At 41.3% G+C, this 19,555-nt stretch overlaps 1 protein-coding gene and 1 non-coding gene across 3 annotated transcripts in view; one reads left to right on the top strand and one right to left on the bottom strand.

Annotated features, from left to right (window-relative positions):
* LOC101114747 (cell surface glycoprotein CD200 receptor 1) overlaps positions 1 to 12,883 on the top strand; it is a 38,113-nt gene extending 25,230 nt beyond the window's left edge. Inside the window, exons 4-5 of one of the 2 annotated variants that reach the window (XM_042231364.2) lie at positions 5,120 to 5,243; positions 8,917 to 12,883. In XM_042231364.2, coding sequence (XP_042087298.1) covers positions 5,120 to 5,243; positions 8,917 to 8,938 — 146 coding nt within the window. In that variant the 3' untranslated portion in view covers positions 8,939 to 12,883. Of the gene's footprint in view, positions 1 to 5,119; positions 5,244 to 5,625; positions 6,209 to 8,916 lie in introns of those variants that run through there. The other variant, XM_042231366.2, reaches the window with a different exon arrangement.
* A 6,173-nt stretch (positions 12,884 to 19,056) lies between these two features.
* Positions 19,057 to 19,128, bottom strand: TRNAY-GUA (transfer RNA tyrosine (anticodon GUA)). Its single transcript has one exon. It is a non-coding gene; the product is annotated as a tRNA-Tyr (tRNA).
* Positions 19,129 to 19,555: the final 427 nt, after the last annotated feature.

Genomic DNA, 19,555 nt, shown 5'->3' with positions numbered 1-19,555 from the left:
TTGGTCCAGGAAAATATTCCCTCTTGTTGCTTCTTGCCATATCTAGAGTTACACTGTTACCATCACTGATCTCATATGGGACTATATATTATTTTATTAGAGGCCTCACACACATACAGTGTAAGAAACAGCAAGTTTGTAAAACAGGTGAAATACAAATAACATAGCCAGCAGTATTAGTAAAGCCACAAGTAAGACTTATGTTAAGAACTTTCATTAGATGTAGCCCAGTATATCTTCAGGTTATCTGACTTAGTCTGCCCTGTAGAATCTTTATCTTCCAAGGAAATTATATATTGGCACCATCTATAAGGAACATAGCCCAATTTTCTAGTGTCGCTAGACTGATTATCTTTAGTATGATTTAATTTTTTTAAGTAAATTTTCTCAGGGCCAACCAGTTAGAGTCTGGTAATAGAGAAATTTACCAAGATAACCCAGAACTAGACACAGGTTGTTGGCCACAAACCCAACAATTGGATTGATTTTGAAACTAGCACAGGATCAGGCCTATGACAGAAAAGCATTTGACTTATATGTAAAGGTCTAAGAAGCCAAGAAAACATAAATGATCATACGAATCAGGTCCAGCATCTTGGGGAAGCTGTCTACCTCTGATGTCGTCGTCTTCTCATCCTGGTGTAGTGTAGTTTCTCCTGATACAAAAGTCATTCCATCCAGGTTGGAGACAGTCCCTTAAATTATGTCTTTTTTCAGTCCTGGTTGCAGGTCATGAGGCATCTGATCTTCATCCAAAGATAGATTACTGAGATAAGCTTCAGAAACAAACTTAGGGTGTTCTTCAAGAATTCAATTCAATTTTATATTAACATCTCATAACAGCAAAGAACTATCTAAGAGATGAGTCTTACTAGATGCAGACCTCCACTAACAAACTGGTATTTAACATTTTGAAATATCTTTTTTCTCCTTAAAGTTACTCTTATTTTTATTAAATATAACCAAATTAAGGCTAGTTTGTTTGCAAAATAGGTCTGTTCTCACTGATTTTGGTCTGATGGTTTCTATAACCATAATTGATTATAGGCTTTTTATTTTGTTGAAACATTTATACAGTCTCAGACTGAACTTTTAAAAATAAAACAGGGCTGGGAATCTCACACCAAAGGCTTATCACAGATATTGCCTAACAAATCTAGGTGAATTTTTCTCTTTTTAAGGTTTTAAAAAATTCTTGAGATTTTTGTATCCGTGAGATAACCTTCCTAACTCATTTGTTAAACTTACTGGGAACCTAAGAACTTCCAATTTTTGGAGGAGTCAGATAGAAAATATAATTGTTTTGTTTATAACGTTTAATTTTACCAAAGTATTGTCATAATTAGTTTGAGAGGAAGATTTCCCCTACTCCCTGAAAACATAAGATTCAACCCCATAATTTTTCAGATAGAAACCATAAAAGTTATAAGCATATTCACTGGTTCATTCAGTCCTTTTGTTAACTTTTGTGAAGTCATCAGGTTTTTCGCTAAAATACCAGGACATATCAGAATGTTAAAAACTCCATATAATTTTTAGGATATCTGTATTAGTAATTTTACCCTACATTATAATATGAGCAGATGTATTACTCATTTGATAATCTTTTTTATGTAATTTAACCAACCGAATAAACACAGTTTAATATCTCTCTTTGGGATGCTTCAGGGGCCCTCTGAAGCACCCCAAAGTTAGCTAGAAGCCAAAAGTGCTTCATAGAATAATTTAGGAAGTTTTGTCAACAAATATCAGAAAGGTTTTGAGCACTCAGTCAGATGGGACTATAGGTCACTGTGAAACAATAGCTATTCACTCAGCCAAAGTAACAATATGGGATTTCAGAGGCGAATACAGAGCAGACCATTTAAGAAGCAAATGAACTTAAATCTATTGTCAAATGCAGTTCAACATCTGAAGAAAGTGTGTCCTTTTAACAGAGAGAAAAGCCAAATTCAAGTTTTTGCGCCAGCTTATTTTTAGTCATTAACAGTCCCAAATTTTTTTAGCTTCTTTGTAAGAGGAAACTAATGTTCAGTAATAAATGTTACAAAATTTTACTCTATTTAGAAATGAGCTAGCTAGTCAGTGAACTTCCATCACTTAGTTTAGCACAACCCAATTTAAGTTACCCCAATTTGGACAGACTATTTCAGACAGACATTCCTAAAGCATAATTATTCTTAATAAAGTCTATCTAAAAGCTCATATCTCATTTACATTTTTTTTAAGTTTTTTTACTTGAGGTAATTGATTTTTTGTTGTTGTTGACAAACTTATAACAGATATAATATTTAACATATTAAACCTAGGTACAATGAAAATATTTTTTTAACATTAAGTACTCTAAGACATGTCTATATTATTAAACAGGTCAACAAACAAACATTAATATCAGGTATTTAACACTGAATATTTCCCAGTTCACATAAACCTGGAATTTATTGTTTAATTTAGAATTACTTGATTTGTAAGCGCTTATCTTTTTTAAGCCAAATAAATAGATCTCATATATAAATTAACTTTAAAAATATTACCCAGAGACAGAGACATACCAAGACATATTTAGACAGACACAGTGCGAGATCTAGCTTCAAGTCTTTTTTTTTTTTCCTTTTCAGTGTCAGGAGTTAGAGATAGTCTAGATAAGTGTTTTTAAGAGCCCTGGTCTCAAGGCACAGGGAAAGAAAATCAAGTTCTAACAAATGGCGGCAGGTCTAAACCACATGGTGGCCAGACAAAGCAAAATGGCCATCAAAAATCACAACACAGATCACAGAGTTAAAACACACACATATAAACCCGGCAGTCCTCATCAAAGTGAAGGTGAAGTCGCTCAGTCATATCAGACTGTTTGCGATCTGTGGACTGTAGCCCACCAAGCCTTTCCGTAACATCAAAGATTTTAAGGGAGGAAAGGAAGCCAGGTTGAAAGAAGAAGGGGGAGGAGGCGGGAGAGGGGGCAAAAGGGGTGGCCTTACAGACGTCTCCTGCCACCTATAGATACCCAGGCCTTACGGGACTTTTCCCTGGGCTTCCAGAGAAGGGAGGACTGGAACTCGGCCCTACCAGAAATCAGAACCAGAATTTGAGTTTTCTGCCAAGAGAAGGTGATCAGTCTCCAATCCTCAGGTCAGGCTGAGGGCCCTTCAACCAGATTTCTGCGTCTAGGACCAGGGGACTAGAAAAACAGGGAAGGATAGGAAGGGTTAAGGAGAGGAGACAGGGAAGGGGAGAGAGATCAATAAAGTTTCTTGTTTCTTACCGGTTGGGGCACTCTGGCCAGTTGTCCGTGTCAGGAGGAGACCAGGGACAAAAGGGTCCCAGTTGCGGCCGCTGGGTCTGGTCCATTGGCAGGCAAGCTGGCCCCTGAGTACCCCGAGTGGTCAGGATGTCAGTCTCGGCGAAGAAGAGTCCCCGCCAGAGTCGCCATTTGTTGCAGGAAGAGGGACCCCTTCCAGGGCCCGAAACTGGGCTCTTGCCTAACACTCAGAAATGAATTGTCCGAGGAGACATATGTGCTGACAAAGCAAGAGATTTTGTTGGGAAAGGGCACCTGGGTGGAGAGCAGCAGGGTAAGGAAACCCAGAACTGCTCTGCCACGTGGCTCACAAAGTACAGGCGGTGTCTCCTTTAAACCTTTCCCGAACTCTTCGGGTTGGTGGAGGCTTATTAGTTCTGTATTCTTTATCAGGATCTCCTGTTTTATAACAACTCATGCACATGGTTACTCTGGTGCCTGGCCAGGGTGGGGCGGTTTCAATCAGTGTGCTTCCCCTAACAATTCCCCCTGCAAGATGGGGTATATAGCGGTGCCGTTGGTTCAGGTTCCTTGAGATTCTTTGGGTTCTTTCTTACATGTGTTGCCAACACCTGAGGGGTAGAAAATCCCTGTTGAGGCAAAAAAGGTTTTACCCAAGGAGGGTGGGGGTGCTTGGTCAGGGTGTCCAATCCGCAGTCAGAAGATGATATCTCGGACTTGGTGTACAGTTCCCAAGTCAAAGGTGCCTTCTGAGGGCCAGCCTACATGGAAGGTCGGCCATTCTGCGCTGCAAAAGGTTATTAATTTGTTCTTCTTCACCAGCACCGAGAGATTCTGTGCTCTAGACTTAAAATCAGAAAAATGGTCAGTCCTAAGGGACAACGGAGTGGAAGTCTCTTGCCCCATGATTACAGGATAGAACACAGGAGACAAGACGAACACACAGAGAGCAGTGACAATGCCGGCACACATAAAGATGCGAACAGAGGAGACAAACCTCGGCCGAGAACACAGTACTAGGTCTTCCTGGGCCCCCTGAACCCTCCTATCCCTCTAGGTTATCTTACCAACAAGGCGTTCACAGAGCCAGCCGCCTTCCCAGCACAATGCCGGGCCTCGGCCTTACGCCGGCTAAGACGACTAATTCGCCCCTGGTTAAGCCTGACAAGAGCTCTCTTCTCACCAGAACCAGCTGCCTTCCAGCGCGTAAGCTGGGCCTCGGTCTTACACTGGCTAATCAAACTTAACACCGGTGTTCAGATAGCTTTCCTCCAAGTGAGGAAACTCCTTCTACCGGGAGAGTGTTATTCTTCCCAGTTAAAGGGATCCCGGACGAGCCCCCAAATGTTATGCCCAGAGTCTGAGTCCCCAAAACTGAGAGAATAAGACGTCCACAGCAATGCAAAAGCATAAAGGGGTTTATTACTAGATTGAGCCAGGGCCCAGGTTTCATCCAGCACAGTGGAATCCGACAAGGGCCCCGAGTTCTGAATCACATATACTTTTATACAGACGGTTCTTTGTTTCTGTAACAGCATAGCTGATTGGTTAAACTGTACACGTGCGCGGGACTTTTAAACCTCGCACCTCTATCTGGATTTGCTTGGGTCTGGTGCGGGCGGAGGGCTACGGGGATTTTTCTGATTGGTCTAGCTACACTGCCTGTGGGCCTGCCCCTTAGAGCCTGTCCTGGCTTCAGTTTGGTCCTAACAGTAGTTTAGAAGGTGTTTTGATTCTGATGATCTGTGAACTTTCAAGAATTATTTTAAAACGTTCTTTTAAACTATAGACTCTGATTTGTTCATTAGAAGGATTTTTGAAATGGCTCTTCACCTCTGCCTGTGTTATCTATGTTTAAAGGTGTCAGAACCCTGGGATTTCCAGGATCAGACTTACTGATCATTCTCTGTGTGAAATCCTCTCTTTTGTTGGTTATCCTGGTCTTCGTGGGATTCATCCACTTCCAGAGAACAAACGATTGCAGGTAGGAAATGAAAAGTGAAAACTGTAGATCCATTAGAAAGAAAACATTATCATAAGACTTTGAGTTTACAAAGTCCTGGGAAAAGCCTGACCCATTTCTTTTTTGGCAGGGGGGAGGGGGATGGGGTGGGGGTGGGGGACATTGTTTGTACCCTGACTCATTCTTTGATGTAAAAGCCTTGTTAACAGTTGAGAGCCCAGGCAGAAACTACTACTTCATTGTAGTTTTTTCCTGAGAGAGATTTGCCTAGTCCATGCTTTGAGAATTCTGTGGGGGAAATGAAGTTTAACTGGGGCTTCTTCAGTGTTTGCTTCCCAGTTTCTATACTTCTGAAGGCTTGTATTCATTTCTGCTTAATTATATACTTAATGTTTTTTCCTAGATCAAGAAAATGAAAAAAAATCTGTATGTCAATTTAGACTTGATGAGTTATCACAGAAAAGCAGCCAGCTGAGATCAACCTTCATTTCAACATCTAGCTCAACTGTTCTTGTTACTACTGGAAATCTTTGTGTTTAGAATCTGTGTGATAGCTGTCAGGCTGGTTTCAAATTCTTAGTCTACATATATATACACATGCAAAAGCTTGTCACTTGCCATTATAATTGCCTAGGATGATTCATCTATTTTCCCCTTTGCCCTAGTGAGTTCTTATTTGCAAATGAGAAACCACCCTGCTTCTCAGCCTAGAGAGAAAGATGGCTCAGTAAAAGGCAAATAACAATGCTGTGCAGTTTTTCTATACCTGTTGGATTACTGGGTGGTGCTTTCATCCTGTCTATTAATAGTTGTTTCCTCTACCCACTTGAGATGCTAATCAACACTGCAATAGCAGGACCCACCACAAACACTGCCTTCAAGTCAGCCCATAGCTAACCTTACATTGTTGCTTGCTCGCTAGTAATTACTGAGACATTTGTATTGAATGTTTGACCTGATCATTAAATAAATGTCCAGGAGCTGTTTTTAGTAGTACCTGTATTTTTGAAGAAACTATTAGTTGATTCCACATAGGAAACTGCTAGTCATTGGAGAGAGTGCTAAATGTTGCCTCACCTTTTAGAGCTGCAGTGTCTGGATTTCTTGTCTGCACTACACAATGTGTTAATTGTGGTAAGAGAAAGAGTACTTGGTGGAATTCTAACAACTTCTAGGGCCACTGTAAACTGGAACCTTATCTTCAGTGATATTTATGGTAAACTTGTATAAAAAAAGTGTCCTTTTATATAAAGGAAAAATTTATTGTGTAAAGTGGCAGGTGATTTGGGCTATTACTTTTATTTTAAGCAAAACTCTAAGGGTGAAGATGAATGCTTACTACCTGGAGAATACTAATATAAGTAGAATAGTCTAGTGGTTGGAACAAACAACTCCCAAATCTCAGTGTATTCATGCACAAAAGTTTAATTTTTGCTCACTTCACATACCAAGGCAGGCTAGTGGGGCTAGGGCAGGTGGTAGGAGGAATTTTATCCTATGCTTCTGCCTTTCTCAGAGTATTTTCTGTTCAGCAAGTGGATAGGAGAAATATGGAGAGATACAGAGACAGAGGACAGAGAGAGACAGAGATAGATGCAGGATTTTAGTGGAAATCGCTTTTGCTCACATTCCGTTGACTAGTGCTTGTCACGTAGCCACACTAACTGCTATGGAAGCTCAAGAATGTAGTGTAGCTGCCTTGGAATAAATAAAATCAGGTTTTGGGTACATATACCCAATCTCTGCCTACAGTAAATAATAAGACAAATGCAAATTTAATACCCTGTTAGTAACCAAACATGAGTCAAGAATTAAATTAGTCAACAATGTCATGTATAACTTATATTGGTTCTTTTCTCTCTCTTTTTAAATCATAATTCCCTCACTTTTAAGATAGGGCATAAAATGGAAGAAAGTCTAATACTACAATTCAATTACAGCCTCAAAACTACTGTTGCACATATTGCTAGCTGCCTGGTGCAATGTTCATTTCCCCTTTCATCTCATAGTAGATGATTGTATTCATGAGTCCAAATTTTCTCCCCTCCCTCTATCCATGTCATTTGTCAATAACCTTAGACTTCTTTCCATAAAATGTCTTTATGGAAAATTCTTTCCATAAAGAATTTTATTTGCATTAGCCAATAAAATGAGGCAGAAGTGGCAGTGTACCATTTCTGAGCCTAGATCTAAGAAGTCCTGAAAATTTCTATTGCTACTCCTTTAGTACATGACTGAGCTAGTATTCTGCAGGATGAGAAAGATGTAGAAAGCTGAGACACCCCAGGATCATCCCCCACTTTCTGTCAAGGCCATCCTACACAATTCAATAGCTGTCAGTCATCTCCCCCAGAAGTGTGAAGAAGTTCAGTCAAGGTCAGAAGAGCTGCCCACCTGACCTTCAGTTGATCTCAGACATTTGAGCAATTGCCACAGAGGTTTTTGTGGTTGTTTGATACCCAGCATTGTCACATTAGGTTTCTGACACATGCCTAGTAATGAAACTCCACTTTTATTTAGTGTGGAGACATACTTAGCTAAAAGACATTTCTCAGTTTCTCTTGCAACTCAGTATGACCACCCATAAAAGTTTTCACAAGTGTAAACACACATCTTGTGTGATATTTTTGGAATCGTTCTTTAATTAAAGAGAAAAAAGAAGCCTTTTTTTTTGCTTTTTATTCTTAGCTCCTAGATTGCAACTCTGGTGTGATGACTGGAAGTCCACCAGCCAAAGTGGGTCTTAGGTAACTTTGAGGATAGAACCTAACTTATTGAGGGTGAAAATGAAAGATAGAAGGATCCTGGCGCCTCATGACCATGAGGTAGCCATAGACTACCTACCTCTAAATTTTTGCGTGAGACAGAATAAACTATTTTGTTCATGGCACTGTTGTTTTCAGTTTTACTCCATGTGCAGTTGAACTTAATCTGATCGATATAAATATCTAGCTTACCGACTGTAAGATTTGCTCTTGGGCTTGCAACATGAATTATGCTCTATTCATGTGCATCTTCGGGAAAAGGCAATGGCACCCCACTCCAGTACTCCTACCTGGAAAATCCCATGGACAGAGGAGCCTGGTAGGCTGCAGTCCATGGGGTCGCTAAGAGTTGGACATGACTGAGCAACTTCAGTTTCACTTTTCACTTTCATGCATTGGAGAAGGAAATGGCAACCCACTCCAGAGTTCTTGCCTGGACAATCCCAGCGATGGGGGAGCCTGACAGGCTGCTGTCTATGGGGTCGCACAGAGTCGGACACGACTGAAGTGAATTAGCAGCATGTGCGTCTTCATGGACTATTTTTGTTTTCCTGGATTATGAAGCAAGTTATATTCTATTCACGTGCATTATCGTGGTCTATTTTCATTCTTCCCTTAGAGGTAATCAATCAGATGTAACTTCAGAAGATAATAATCATAAGCAAGAAAGCCATCTCTATGATAGTTGCAAAAGAATTGCTAGTTGTATAAACTCAAGGAATGCTGTGGGCTTATGATAGGAAAGGGTGTGGGAAGCTGGGGGTGGGCAAAGATGACCTAATAGTCAGCCAATCCCTAGACATGTGAGGGCATGTCTGCATTTTAAGATTGGGAAGATAAAGACACTGTTGTGGGCTTTTAGAGAGGATGTGAGCAGAAAAACAGAGGAACTGAAATCTATGGGATTTTATTATGTTCTTTTTCCACAGAAGAGACTCCATCGCTGCCTGAAGAGATTTACCCAAGTTCATGTTTGTCTATTCCACTCTCACTGCCCTGATTTTCTGGGAAGAGTAAAAAGCTAAACTATTTCCTCTCAACATCCGACCCACATATAAAGATATTAAAAAAAAAAAACCAACAGGATTATTTTCTTTTCTGAACATACATGTAATATACATGCACAACAGATTAATTGTGATCCTAAATTGAGGGAAATTGGAGGCAACTTTTATCAAAACACAATTGAGAGCCACTAGATGGTGCTTCAACTTAATTTTTTTTTTTAACATTTCTAAGCAAGCTAAAATCTTACCTCAGACAGTAATCTTGAATTTTTTTCTTTAATCTTTCTACAGAACTGTCCCTCTCTAAGACCAATTCTTGCATCTTCTTGGGTAGTTCTGAAACAGTTACAGAAGAAAAGGAAAATGGTTTAAATTAAAACTAAGGAGAAAAATTTTTTTCATACTTGAATTGTATTACTCCTTCACTTAATTGTAGTTGAAACATTTTGTTTATCAAATGTTAGTGTTAATGGCAGCCGATGGTCAGAGCTACCAAATAAGATTAGCTGGCTTTTTCCACTTCTTGGGTCCAACCCCTTATCTCCTCCCCCATCATCTTTAAGAGGCATACATGATTTCTAAAGCTGGAAGGAAGCTACAGAAAAAGTAGGCCAACTTCCTCATTTTACAAAAGAGGAAACTAAGACTCTCAGAGTAAAGAGACCATTGGGTGTTACTCAGAAGCCAGCTGGAATGTGGACTTGCTTTGCTTGCTGATGAGAACACTCACAAAGTGGACTTTACAGTTTGTTTTGTTTGGATTTAGAGTTAGGGTTCAAGAGAGAATTTATGGTGGTGGTGGTTTAGTCACAAAGTTGTGTCTGACCCCATGGTCTGTAGCCCACTAGGCTCCTCTATCCATGGGATTTTCCAGGCAAGAATACTAGAGTGGGTTGCCATTTCCCTCTCCAGAGAATTTATGGGAGTTCTTAAAAGGATCACAGGACGAAAAAGGAAAACAACACATGAAATATTCATGAGTTTAATTGCTATCTTCAAAGAGTGAATATTACTGTTGTTAAAGATTGAGTTTCACCACGTGCCAAGGACCTCACATGCCAGGTACAGTACATCTAAACTGAGAAACAAGTGTGATATAGAGATTTTAAAAATTGCTCTTTTAAGTCTTACTTTAGTCTTTTTCACAATCTGTATGCAAAAAAAAAGAGACATGAGAGGAAAATTTCCCTGTTTAGGGAAATACACCAATAGTTCAGACAGGGAAAGTAGGGCTCAGGCTGTAGCTTGCATTGGAATTATGAAAACAAAGGGAACTAAAATGATCAGCATAATTTGAAAGTGTTTTTTTTCTGGGATCCAGAAATAGGAATTTATGAATCTCGTGAGGAATCAGGTAAGAGAAGAAATAGAATAGGCCTTAGCTACAAAAGGGGCTTCCCTAGTGGCTCGATGGTAAAGAATCTGCTTGCCATGCAGAAGACCCGGGTTCAATACCTGGGTTGGAAAGATCCCCAGGAGGAGAGAACAACAACCCACTCCAGTATCCTTGAATGGAGAATTCTATGGACAGAGGAGCCTGGCAGTCTACAGTCCCTGGGGTCACAAAGAGTCAGACACGACTGAGCAACAAATACTTTACTTACAAAAAAGAGAATTGGCTGGTCATAAATTCTTTCTGAAGGGATAGCTAAAGAATTTTAGAATTAAAGATGCTTCTCTGTTAATATTTAGTTAAAATCTATTATAGACTTCATGATTATTGGTGCTTTAGAAATGAAGGAAGAGGGAACTCTGCCCACATTCTGGGGGAAACAGAACAAAGAGGGCAGCAGCTGGCAGGCCTTGTGATAAGACCAAGGATGACTACAAATTAGGTGGGAGAGAGATGACAAGAAGCCACAGAGGAAGGCAATGCCTGATTAGGCATTTTCAAAACGCAGGGGAGGGTATTGTACTTCCTCAAACTACACTGGCTACAGCTTGAGTTATTTTATTTGCACATTAAAGGAAAAGATTTTTCCAGAAGATTGGAACTCTTAGGCACTACTGGGAACTGCAAAGATGATTAGAAGTTCACAGTCTACCAATAGTTATTACTTGAACTCTGAACACTTAAGATATATTATGTCCTAATAATAAGGAGAAGAACTCTATAATCTTTGAAGGTTCCGGCTAGATGTAGAGTGTGACATTTTCCTGCCTTCTTCCCAGTGGCTTATAGCTTGTAATTTTCTGAATGAGAAGAAAGAAACAGGGAATCAATTAGAAATATTCAGAAATCCTTAGATTTGTAGAGAGTGTTTTCTTCTTAGGAAACTGCAGACTTTCTCCATTACTAAATAGCCATAAAAGGCCAGAAAGGCAACTCAGCAATTGTGCTCAGTGAGATTCCACAGATGTCCCATGGTGTGTGCTCAGTGAGAGTCCCACAGATGTCCCACCATGTGTGCCCAGTGAGAGTCCCACAGATGTCCCACGGCATGTGCCCAGTGGGAGTCCCAGTGTGTGCCCAGGGAGACTCCCACAGATGTCCCACACTGTGAGCCCAAGGAGAGTCCACAGATGTCCCACAGCATGTGCCCAGTAAGAGTCCCACAGATGTCCCACCGTGTGTGCCCAGGGAGAGTCCACAGATGTCCCACAGCATGTGCCCAGTGAGAGTCCCACAGATGTCCCACGGCATGCGCCCAGGGAGAGTCCCACAGTGTGTGTCCAGTGGGAGTCCCACAGATGTCCCACAGCGTGCGCCCAGGGAGAGTCCCACAGATGTCCCATGGCATGTGCCCAGGGAGAGTCCCACAGTGTGTGCCCAGTGGGAGTCCCACAGATGTCCCACAGCATGCGCCCAGGGAGAGTCCACAGATGTCCCACAGCATTCGCCGAGGGAGAGTCCCATAGATGTCCCACGGCGTGTGCCCAGGAAGAGTCCCACAGATGTCCCAGTGTGCCCAGCAAGAGTCCACAGATGTCCCACAGTGCTCAGATGGGAAGCAGCACCCTCTGCTGTTCTCTCTTTGATATGTGTTCACCTGTCTTCCTGAACAGATCACTGAGCATTTTCTTGTCAGTGCTAGCCTATATGTTTACACTGAGAGCACTATTTCTATCCATTGCCATCTTCCCACATATCCCCAGACAGCATTTATATCTGAAATGGTATCAAAGGGGCAGAGGGCTCCCAATTGACATTGTGGAGGGCAGAATGGAATCTATGCCAGTACAGGACAGTGTATCTCTCTGAACTCCTAGAGGTTGGCATGGTGCCTGGCATTTCTGTGGATTGGATGGCTGGATGAACAGGTGATAGAAAAAGTAGTCAGTTCTAGAAGCAGGGTGTAAAGGGCTAGGATCTCAAGGCGTTATTTAAATTGATTACATCCAAGGCTGCCTATGTGCACTCACTTGCCATATTCTGAGTAAATTTGTTCCTCCATTCATCAAATATTCATTAATTACTTGATATGTGTCAGCCATAACACTAAATTCTAAAAATAAATAAGTAAAATGTGAATCAAATATTAAGTAAAATAAGATCCTTGAAGATTTCACAGTAAAGAAGACAGACATAGGAGTGGATCATTAAAACCCAGAATTGATGTACTAATACAGGTATATACACAGCGCTACAGCAATCAAAGGAAGGAATACTCAGTTCTGACTGAAGGTGTGGCTTGTAGTTAAGGAAAATCACTGGACACATTAGGAGGCTCTCAGCTGCTGCATGAAACAGAAACTAGGGCTCTGACAGGTAATAAGGCCACTAACTATCTTATATGACCTAAATCAAATCCCTTATGACTCTACAGTGGAAGTGAGAAATAGGTTTAAGGGGCTAGATCTGATAGACAGAGTGCCTGATGAACTATAGATGGAAGTTCATGACATTGTACAGGAGACAGGGAGCAAGACCATCCCCAAGAAAAAGAAATGCAAAAAAGCAAAATGGCTGTCTGAGGAGGCCTTACAAATAGCTGTGAAAAGAACAGAGGCGAAAGGCAAAGGAGAAAAGGAAAGATATACCCATTTGAATGCAGAGTTCCAAAGAAAAGCATGGAGAGATAAGAAAGCCTTCCTCAGTGATCAATGCAAAGAAATAGAGGAAAACAACAGAATGGGAAAGGCTAGAGATCTCTTCAAGAAAATTAAAGATACCAAGGGAACATTTCATGCAAAAATGGCTCAATAAAGGACCAAAATGGTATGGACCTAACAGAAGCCCAAGATATTAAGAAGAAGTGGCAGGAATGCACAGAAGAACTTACAAAAAAGGTCTTCATGACCCAGATAATCACAATGGTGTGATCACTCACCTAGAGCCGGACATCCTGGAATGTGAAGTCAAGTGGGACTTAGGAAGCACCACTATGAACAAAGCTAGCAGAGGTGATGGAATTCCAGTTGAGCTATTTCAAATCCTGAAAGACGATGCTGTGAAAGTGCTGCACTCAATATTCAAGCAAATTTGGAAAACTCAGCAGTGGCCACAGGACTGGAAAAGGTCAGTTTTCATTTCAATCCCAAAGAAAGGCAATGCCAAAGAATGCTCAAACTACCACACAATTGCACTCATCTTACACGCTAGTAAAGTAATGCTCGAAATTGTCCAAGCCAGGCTTCAGCAATACATGAACCGTGAACTTCCAGATGTTCAAGCTGGTATTAGAAAAGTCAGAGGAACCAGAGATCAAATTGCCAACATCTGCTGGATCATTGAAAAAGCAAGAGAATTAAAAAAAAAAAGGTCTATTTCTGTTTTATTGACTATGCCAAAGCCTTTGACTTTGTGGATCACAATAAACTGTGGAAAATTCTTCAAGAGATAGGAATACCAGACCACCTGACCTGCCTCTTGAGAATCCTGTATGCAGGTCAGGAAGCAACAGTTAGAACTGGACATGGACAACAGACTGGTTCCAAATAGGAAAAGGAGTACGTCAAGGCTGTATATTGTCACCCTGCTTATTTAACTTACATGCAGAGTACATCATGAGAGACGCTGGGCTGGAGGAAGCACAAGCTGGAATCAAGATTGCCAGGAGAAATATCAATAACCTCAGATATGCAGATGATACCACCCTTATGGCAGAAAGTGAAGAAGAACTAAAGAGCCTCTTGATGAAAGTGAAAGAGGAGAGTGAAAAAGTTGGCTTAAAGCTCAACATTCAGAAGACTAAGATCATGGCATCTGGTCCCATCACTTCATGGGAAATACATGGGGCAACGGTGGAAAGAGTGTCAGACTTTATTTTGGGGGGCTCCAAAATCACTGCAGATGGTGACTGCAGCCATGAAATTAAAAGACTTCTTGCTCCCTGGAAGGAAAGTTATGACCAATCTAGATAGCATATTAAAAAGCAGAGACATTACTTTGCCAACAAAGGTCTGTCTAATCAAGGTATGGTTTTTCCAGTAGTCATGTATGGATGTGAGAGTTGGACTGTGAAGAAGGCTGAGCATCGAAGAATTGATACTTTTGAACTGTGGTGTTGGAGAAGACTCTTGACAGTCCCTTGGCCTGCAAGGAGATCCAACCAGTCCATCCTAAAGGAGATCAGTCCTGGGTGTTCATTGTTGTTGAAGTTGAAACTCCAATACTTTGGCCATCTGATGCAGAGAGCTGACTCATTCGAAAAGACCCTGATGCTGGGAAAGACTTAGGGCAGGAGAAGAAGGGGTCGACAGAGGATGAGATGGTTGGATGGCATCACCGACACAATGGACATGGGTTTGGGTGGACTCCGGGAGTTGATAGGGAGGCCTGGTGTGCTGTGGTTCATGGGGTCGCAAACAGTCAGACACGACTGAGTGACTGAACTGAACTGAACTATCTTATATAAGAAGGCATCCAGAAGTAGGGCCAACCTCAAGTCTGGTTATTTCAATGGCTCTTCAAAGCCTTGAAGAACTTGGATTTTATCTTTTTCTCTGCTCTGTTATCATCAGTGTTTGCTTCATCCTCAGGCTGGAAGTGAGACAATGGCAACCATCTAAAGGCCACAACCAGACATAGCATGTCCAGAGGAAGAGGGCCAAGCATTTCTTCCTCAAACCCCATCTTATTCACAAGGACCTAGAGCCCTCGGAAGCTTCGTCTCTTGTCTGATTGGTCAAAGCTACAGGTCCAATCTCTGGCAAAGGGGCCAGAGATCATGTTACATTGGTGAGGTCTTCCATGGAATTGGGCTAAAGTCAGTGCCTTTCTCTAGGCACTCATCCTAGTAAACAAAATTGGGACTTTGTTAAAAAAGCAGAACTTCAGAGTGCATGTGAAGCCTTGATGAGGGAGAGGATAGCAATCAAATTGAGTTCTAAAAGATGCATAGGAATGCTACAAGTGGACAGCAGGGAAGAGAGGACACCGTCGATAAAAAGACAGGGAGCTGTGACAGGGTGTGTCTCTTTCAGGGCAATGGAAACTGTCTGTATCATCTCCTCACACAAGTCCCACATTTCTTTCTTGAAGTCATCTGGGGACAGAAGATTGCTATTCTATTGAGAATGCCAGGAGAGTTTTGCAGATCCAGCATTTCTTGATGAATTTATAACGTTTTCTGAACAGAATGTCCAAATCTTCTGACTGATTCACCCAACACTGATTCTAAGATCAAACAAGGAGCCAAGAACTTTGGTTATACACAGTGAAACACCAAAGAGAGGCACGGGGCCTCAGGTTGGAGCAGCAGTGGGTCAGCTGGTTGATGTCACTCATCTAACAGGGTGGGACTTGGTGTCTGAGCTGGGTAAAGCTGGCAGAGTTGAGGTACTTCTCCTTATTCTGGTGCCCCCTCGTGAAATATGAAAATAATTCTTGCTCTTAATACAGTTGAAGAGAAGGTTTTGAGGCCAGTCCTTCTATACTTACAAATGTCCTTGTAAGGAAAGGTGCTATAGAAACAAAAGGTCTTGTTATTCATTCTGTTGGCTTTTGAAAGGCCCTTATGCACACATTGGTATGTAGAAAAAACTGAATGAAGTATCTTTCCCTGAAACATTTCTTCTAAGACACAGAGGCCCCACACAGGTACACCTCGGACATAGATTTCCACTTCCCATCATGTCTGCTCTATTCTAAACCTCCCACACATGGAGAAGAGAGCTCCTCACAGGTATGGTAATCACCAGAGAGGAAAGAAATGGTCACCTCTCCACAAGCAGAAGAAGGCTAGGGGACTAATCAAAAGAAATTGCAAATTTAACAAGAAAGAGCAAAATACATAGACTCAAAATCAGAGAAAAAAAATTGAACAAGATTCACTAAAAAAAAAAATGTTAAGATTCTTGAGGGAGAAGAAAAAAATCATCTTCTAAATTGCTATTATGATGTGCTTGTTGTTCAGAATGCAATCCTCCTGGGAAAACAGTTGTGTACGATTATGAGCTTAATCATTTACCTTCTTCCTTAAGATGATGAAAATGCACATCTTTTCAGCTTCTCCCCTATGTTATCTTTATGAAAACAGACCTATCGAGCAGGGTGGTTTGTGGCTAACAGAAGAGTTTTACTTTGTTTCTTAAGGGCATCTTGTCTACTGTGCAGCTTCCTGGGGTTCAATGGGAGCCACAGAACCTGGACAGGAAGCAGGTCTCCTCCCCCGTGGGTGCTGTGTGCACATGTCACACTACTAGAAAGATGAACTCTGTATGCTGCTGCTGACCCTTGGAAAGGACAAGAGTGTCTCTGTAGACTTGATGTGCTATGGGAGATAGGAGATGGACCAAGCTGTGTATTTGTGTCTGAACACAAGAACTTACAGCTTGCTTATGGTTCATGCACTCCCAATCGAAGGCTTTGACCCAAGGACACCATCTGCTACATAACACCTTTAAAAAAACAAACAAACAAACAAAAAAACCTCACCCACAGACTTTCTCATTTTCCATGCGATGGAAAATCACAACACAACACATTTACAAGATATTGAAAACCAAGGAACGGCCCAAGATGTTAGCTCCAAGAAACTACAGTAACTGTCTTGGGACTAGAAAGAATGATTAAACAACCAGCATTCCAGCAAGAAGCATCTGTCTTTTGTCATTCTCCCCAAAGCAACATAAAAAGTGCAGAGGAAGGCAGCCATTTCAGCAGGGGCAAAGGAGGTCAGCTGTTTGCAACATTTTCCACCATTCCCTTAGAACTAAAACCCAAATCCCATTACTTTCCAACTGCCTATCAAAGCGGAGTGTTTGCTGATGCAGCTCAAGGAGACCTAATCACTCCCCGCAGCAGTTCCCCGTGGCAGCCTCTGCATCCTGGAGGATGACTAAATGGCCGAGTCCAGAGAGGAGCTGGATGTGAAATCTCACCCCTATGCCAAATTCGTCTTGGGTGTTTAAATTTTTTTTTTACTTTTTCTTTTTTAAGATTTCTATCCAAAACATGCTTTCGTTGGCAGCTTCTCCAGAGGACTGTGAGGTCATAATGCACAAATGGTCCAACTCTTACCTCCGCAGGATGGTAAAACAGACATAAGACTTGCAAATTGTAGCTGTTGTCAGGCAAGGGCTCTGGCCAGCAGAAACCAGAAGACACACTGGCAGGGCTCACACACATGCCAAAGGGTCATGGTTGATGTCACTCATCTAACAGGGTGGGACTTGGTGTCTGAGCTGGGTAAAGCTGGCAGAGTTGAGGTACTTCTCCTTATTCTGGTGCCCTCCATCTGCAAGCTGTCATCAAGCCAGAGGGCAAGGCTATCTATGTTCATCCAATCACTCCAAATCTTCACTTCTCAGGGTCACTAGTCTTCTTTCAGTTAATGGCTACTTTTCAAGGGAACTAGGAAGTGTAGAACTTATTACTCTATTTCTTATTTATGGGTAAAAGATTCAGATAGTCCCACCTTACCTTTTCAATCTGGTCTTCCGCTATGTTTACGTCTTTTATTCCTACCCATATACCCACTATCCAGCTTCCCAGAAATTCCTCCCCAGCCCTTTCTGCTGTCTTTTCTGCCTGGCTTTTGCTGTTTCTCCTTCATTGCCATCTCTGCCTTTCAAAAGGCTACCCACTCTCCAATGCCACTGTCTCTGTGAAAGCTTTCCTGGTGCCTTGTTCTGAGCTAGGCATTGCTCCACTGAAGTGCTTCTTTTCATTGGACTTGGCAGATTTCTGCACATGTATTTCCAATACCAAACTGTGAGACCCATGATGGCCTGTCTCTTATTTTTATATCTTCTAAATTTCCTAGCACAGTGTCTTACACATACTGCTGCTGCTAAGTCACTTCAGTCGTGTCTGACTCTGTGTGACCCCATAGACGGCAGCCCACAGGCTCCTCTGTCCCTGGGATTCTCCAGGCAAGAATACTGGAGTGGGTTGCCATTTCCTTCTCCATACATATACTGAATACTCAAGAAATGTATCCTGAATTTAAATTTACAAACTCAAAATCAAAAAGGCTGATGGAGGTATGATTATTATAAGGATATACAGATACATTTGACTATATAAATAAAAGCAGCTTTATATGACAAAGATAAGAACAAATAATGGGAGAAAATATTTGCTACATAGATAAGGTAAAATACTATTACCCTGAACACATCAGCTCCAAAAAATCAAAGGGAAAAGACCAAAGATCCTGTAGATACATGGACACTGGATACAAAAAGCCATTCTACAAGACAGGAAATTTAAATGTCTAGTAAACATATGAAATGATATTCAACCTAAGTAAGAATCAGGGAAGTGCCAATTACTAAAAAAATCAAGGTATCATTTTTTTCCCCACATATCAGATTGTCAAAATTAGCAATTTTGATAGAATTAACTAAGAGAGTTACAGTGAATAAGCAGTTTGTGATGGGAGTATAAATTGTATGGTTATTTCAGAGAGCAGTTTGCGAGTATGACCAAGTAATTCTAGTTTTCAGTATCTATTCAAAGACCATACATGTGCACAAGGAGGTAAATAGTACAACATGCTTTGTGGCAATAAAAATGGGAAACAAACCTCACTATCTTCTTTGCATGCATGCTTAGTTACTCAGTTGTCCAACTCTTTGTGAACCCATGGGTTTTAGCCCTCCAGGTTCCTCTGTCCATGGGATTCTCCAGGTAAGAATACTGGAGTGGGTTGCCATTCCCTTCTCCAGGGGAAATTCCCAAGCCAGGGATCTAACCTGGGTCTCCTGCATTACAGGCAGATACTTTACCATCTGAGCCACCAGGGACACCTTGGGGGATGCAATATCATGAAGCAGCTGAAAAAAAAAAGAATGAAGTTGCCTCTGCAGAGAAGTCCTCTCTGTCTAAAAAGCCACCCCTTTCTCTGTCCTTTCATCCCATTTTCTTTGTAATTCCCATCATTTCATGTTATATTTCTCATGTACATGTACATTTAATTGTTATCTTTCTCCTTAACAAGTAAGACTAACAAGAATGAGACTTCGCTTGTTTTTCCATGCAATATACACAGCCCCTGGCACACAACAAAGGCTCAATAAATGACCACTGAATGAATAATGTAGAGCTGTATAGAGAAACATGGAAATATCTTTAAGGCATACTGAATAAGAAAAGGCAAGTTATGGAACAATACACATAGGATGACATAACTTTCATAAAGTATGTACAAAATGATTTTGTTTACTCTCTCTC

This window comes from Ovis aries, chromosome 1 (genome assembly GCF_016772045.2).
Source record: "Ovis aries strain OAR_USU_Benz2616 breed Rambouillet chromosome 1, ARS-UI_Ramb_v3.0, whole genome shotgun sequence".
Classification (NCBI taxonomy): domain Eukaryota; kingdom Metazoa; phylum Chordata; class Mammalia; order Artiodactyla; family Bovidae; genus Ovis; species Ovis aries.
Note: the sequence above shows the minus strand (reverse complement) of the source record. Positions and strands in the feature narration are given on the sequence as shown.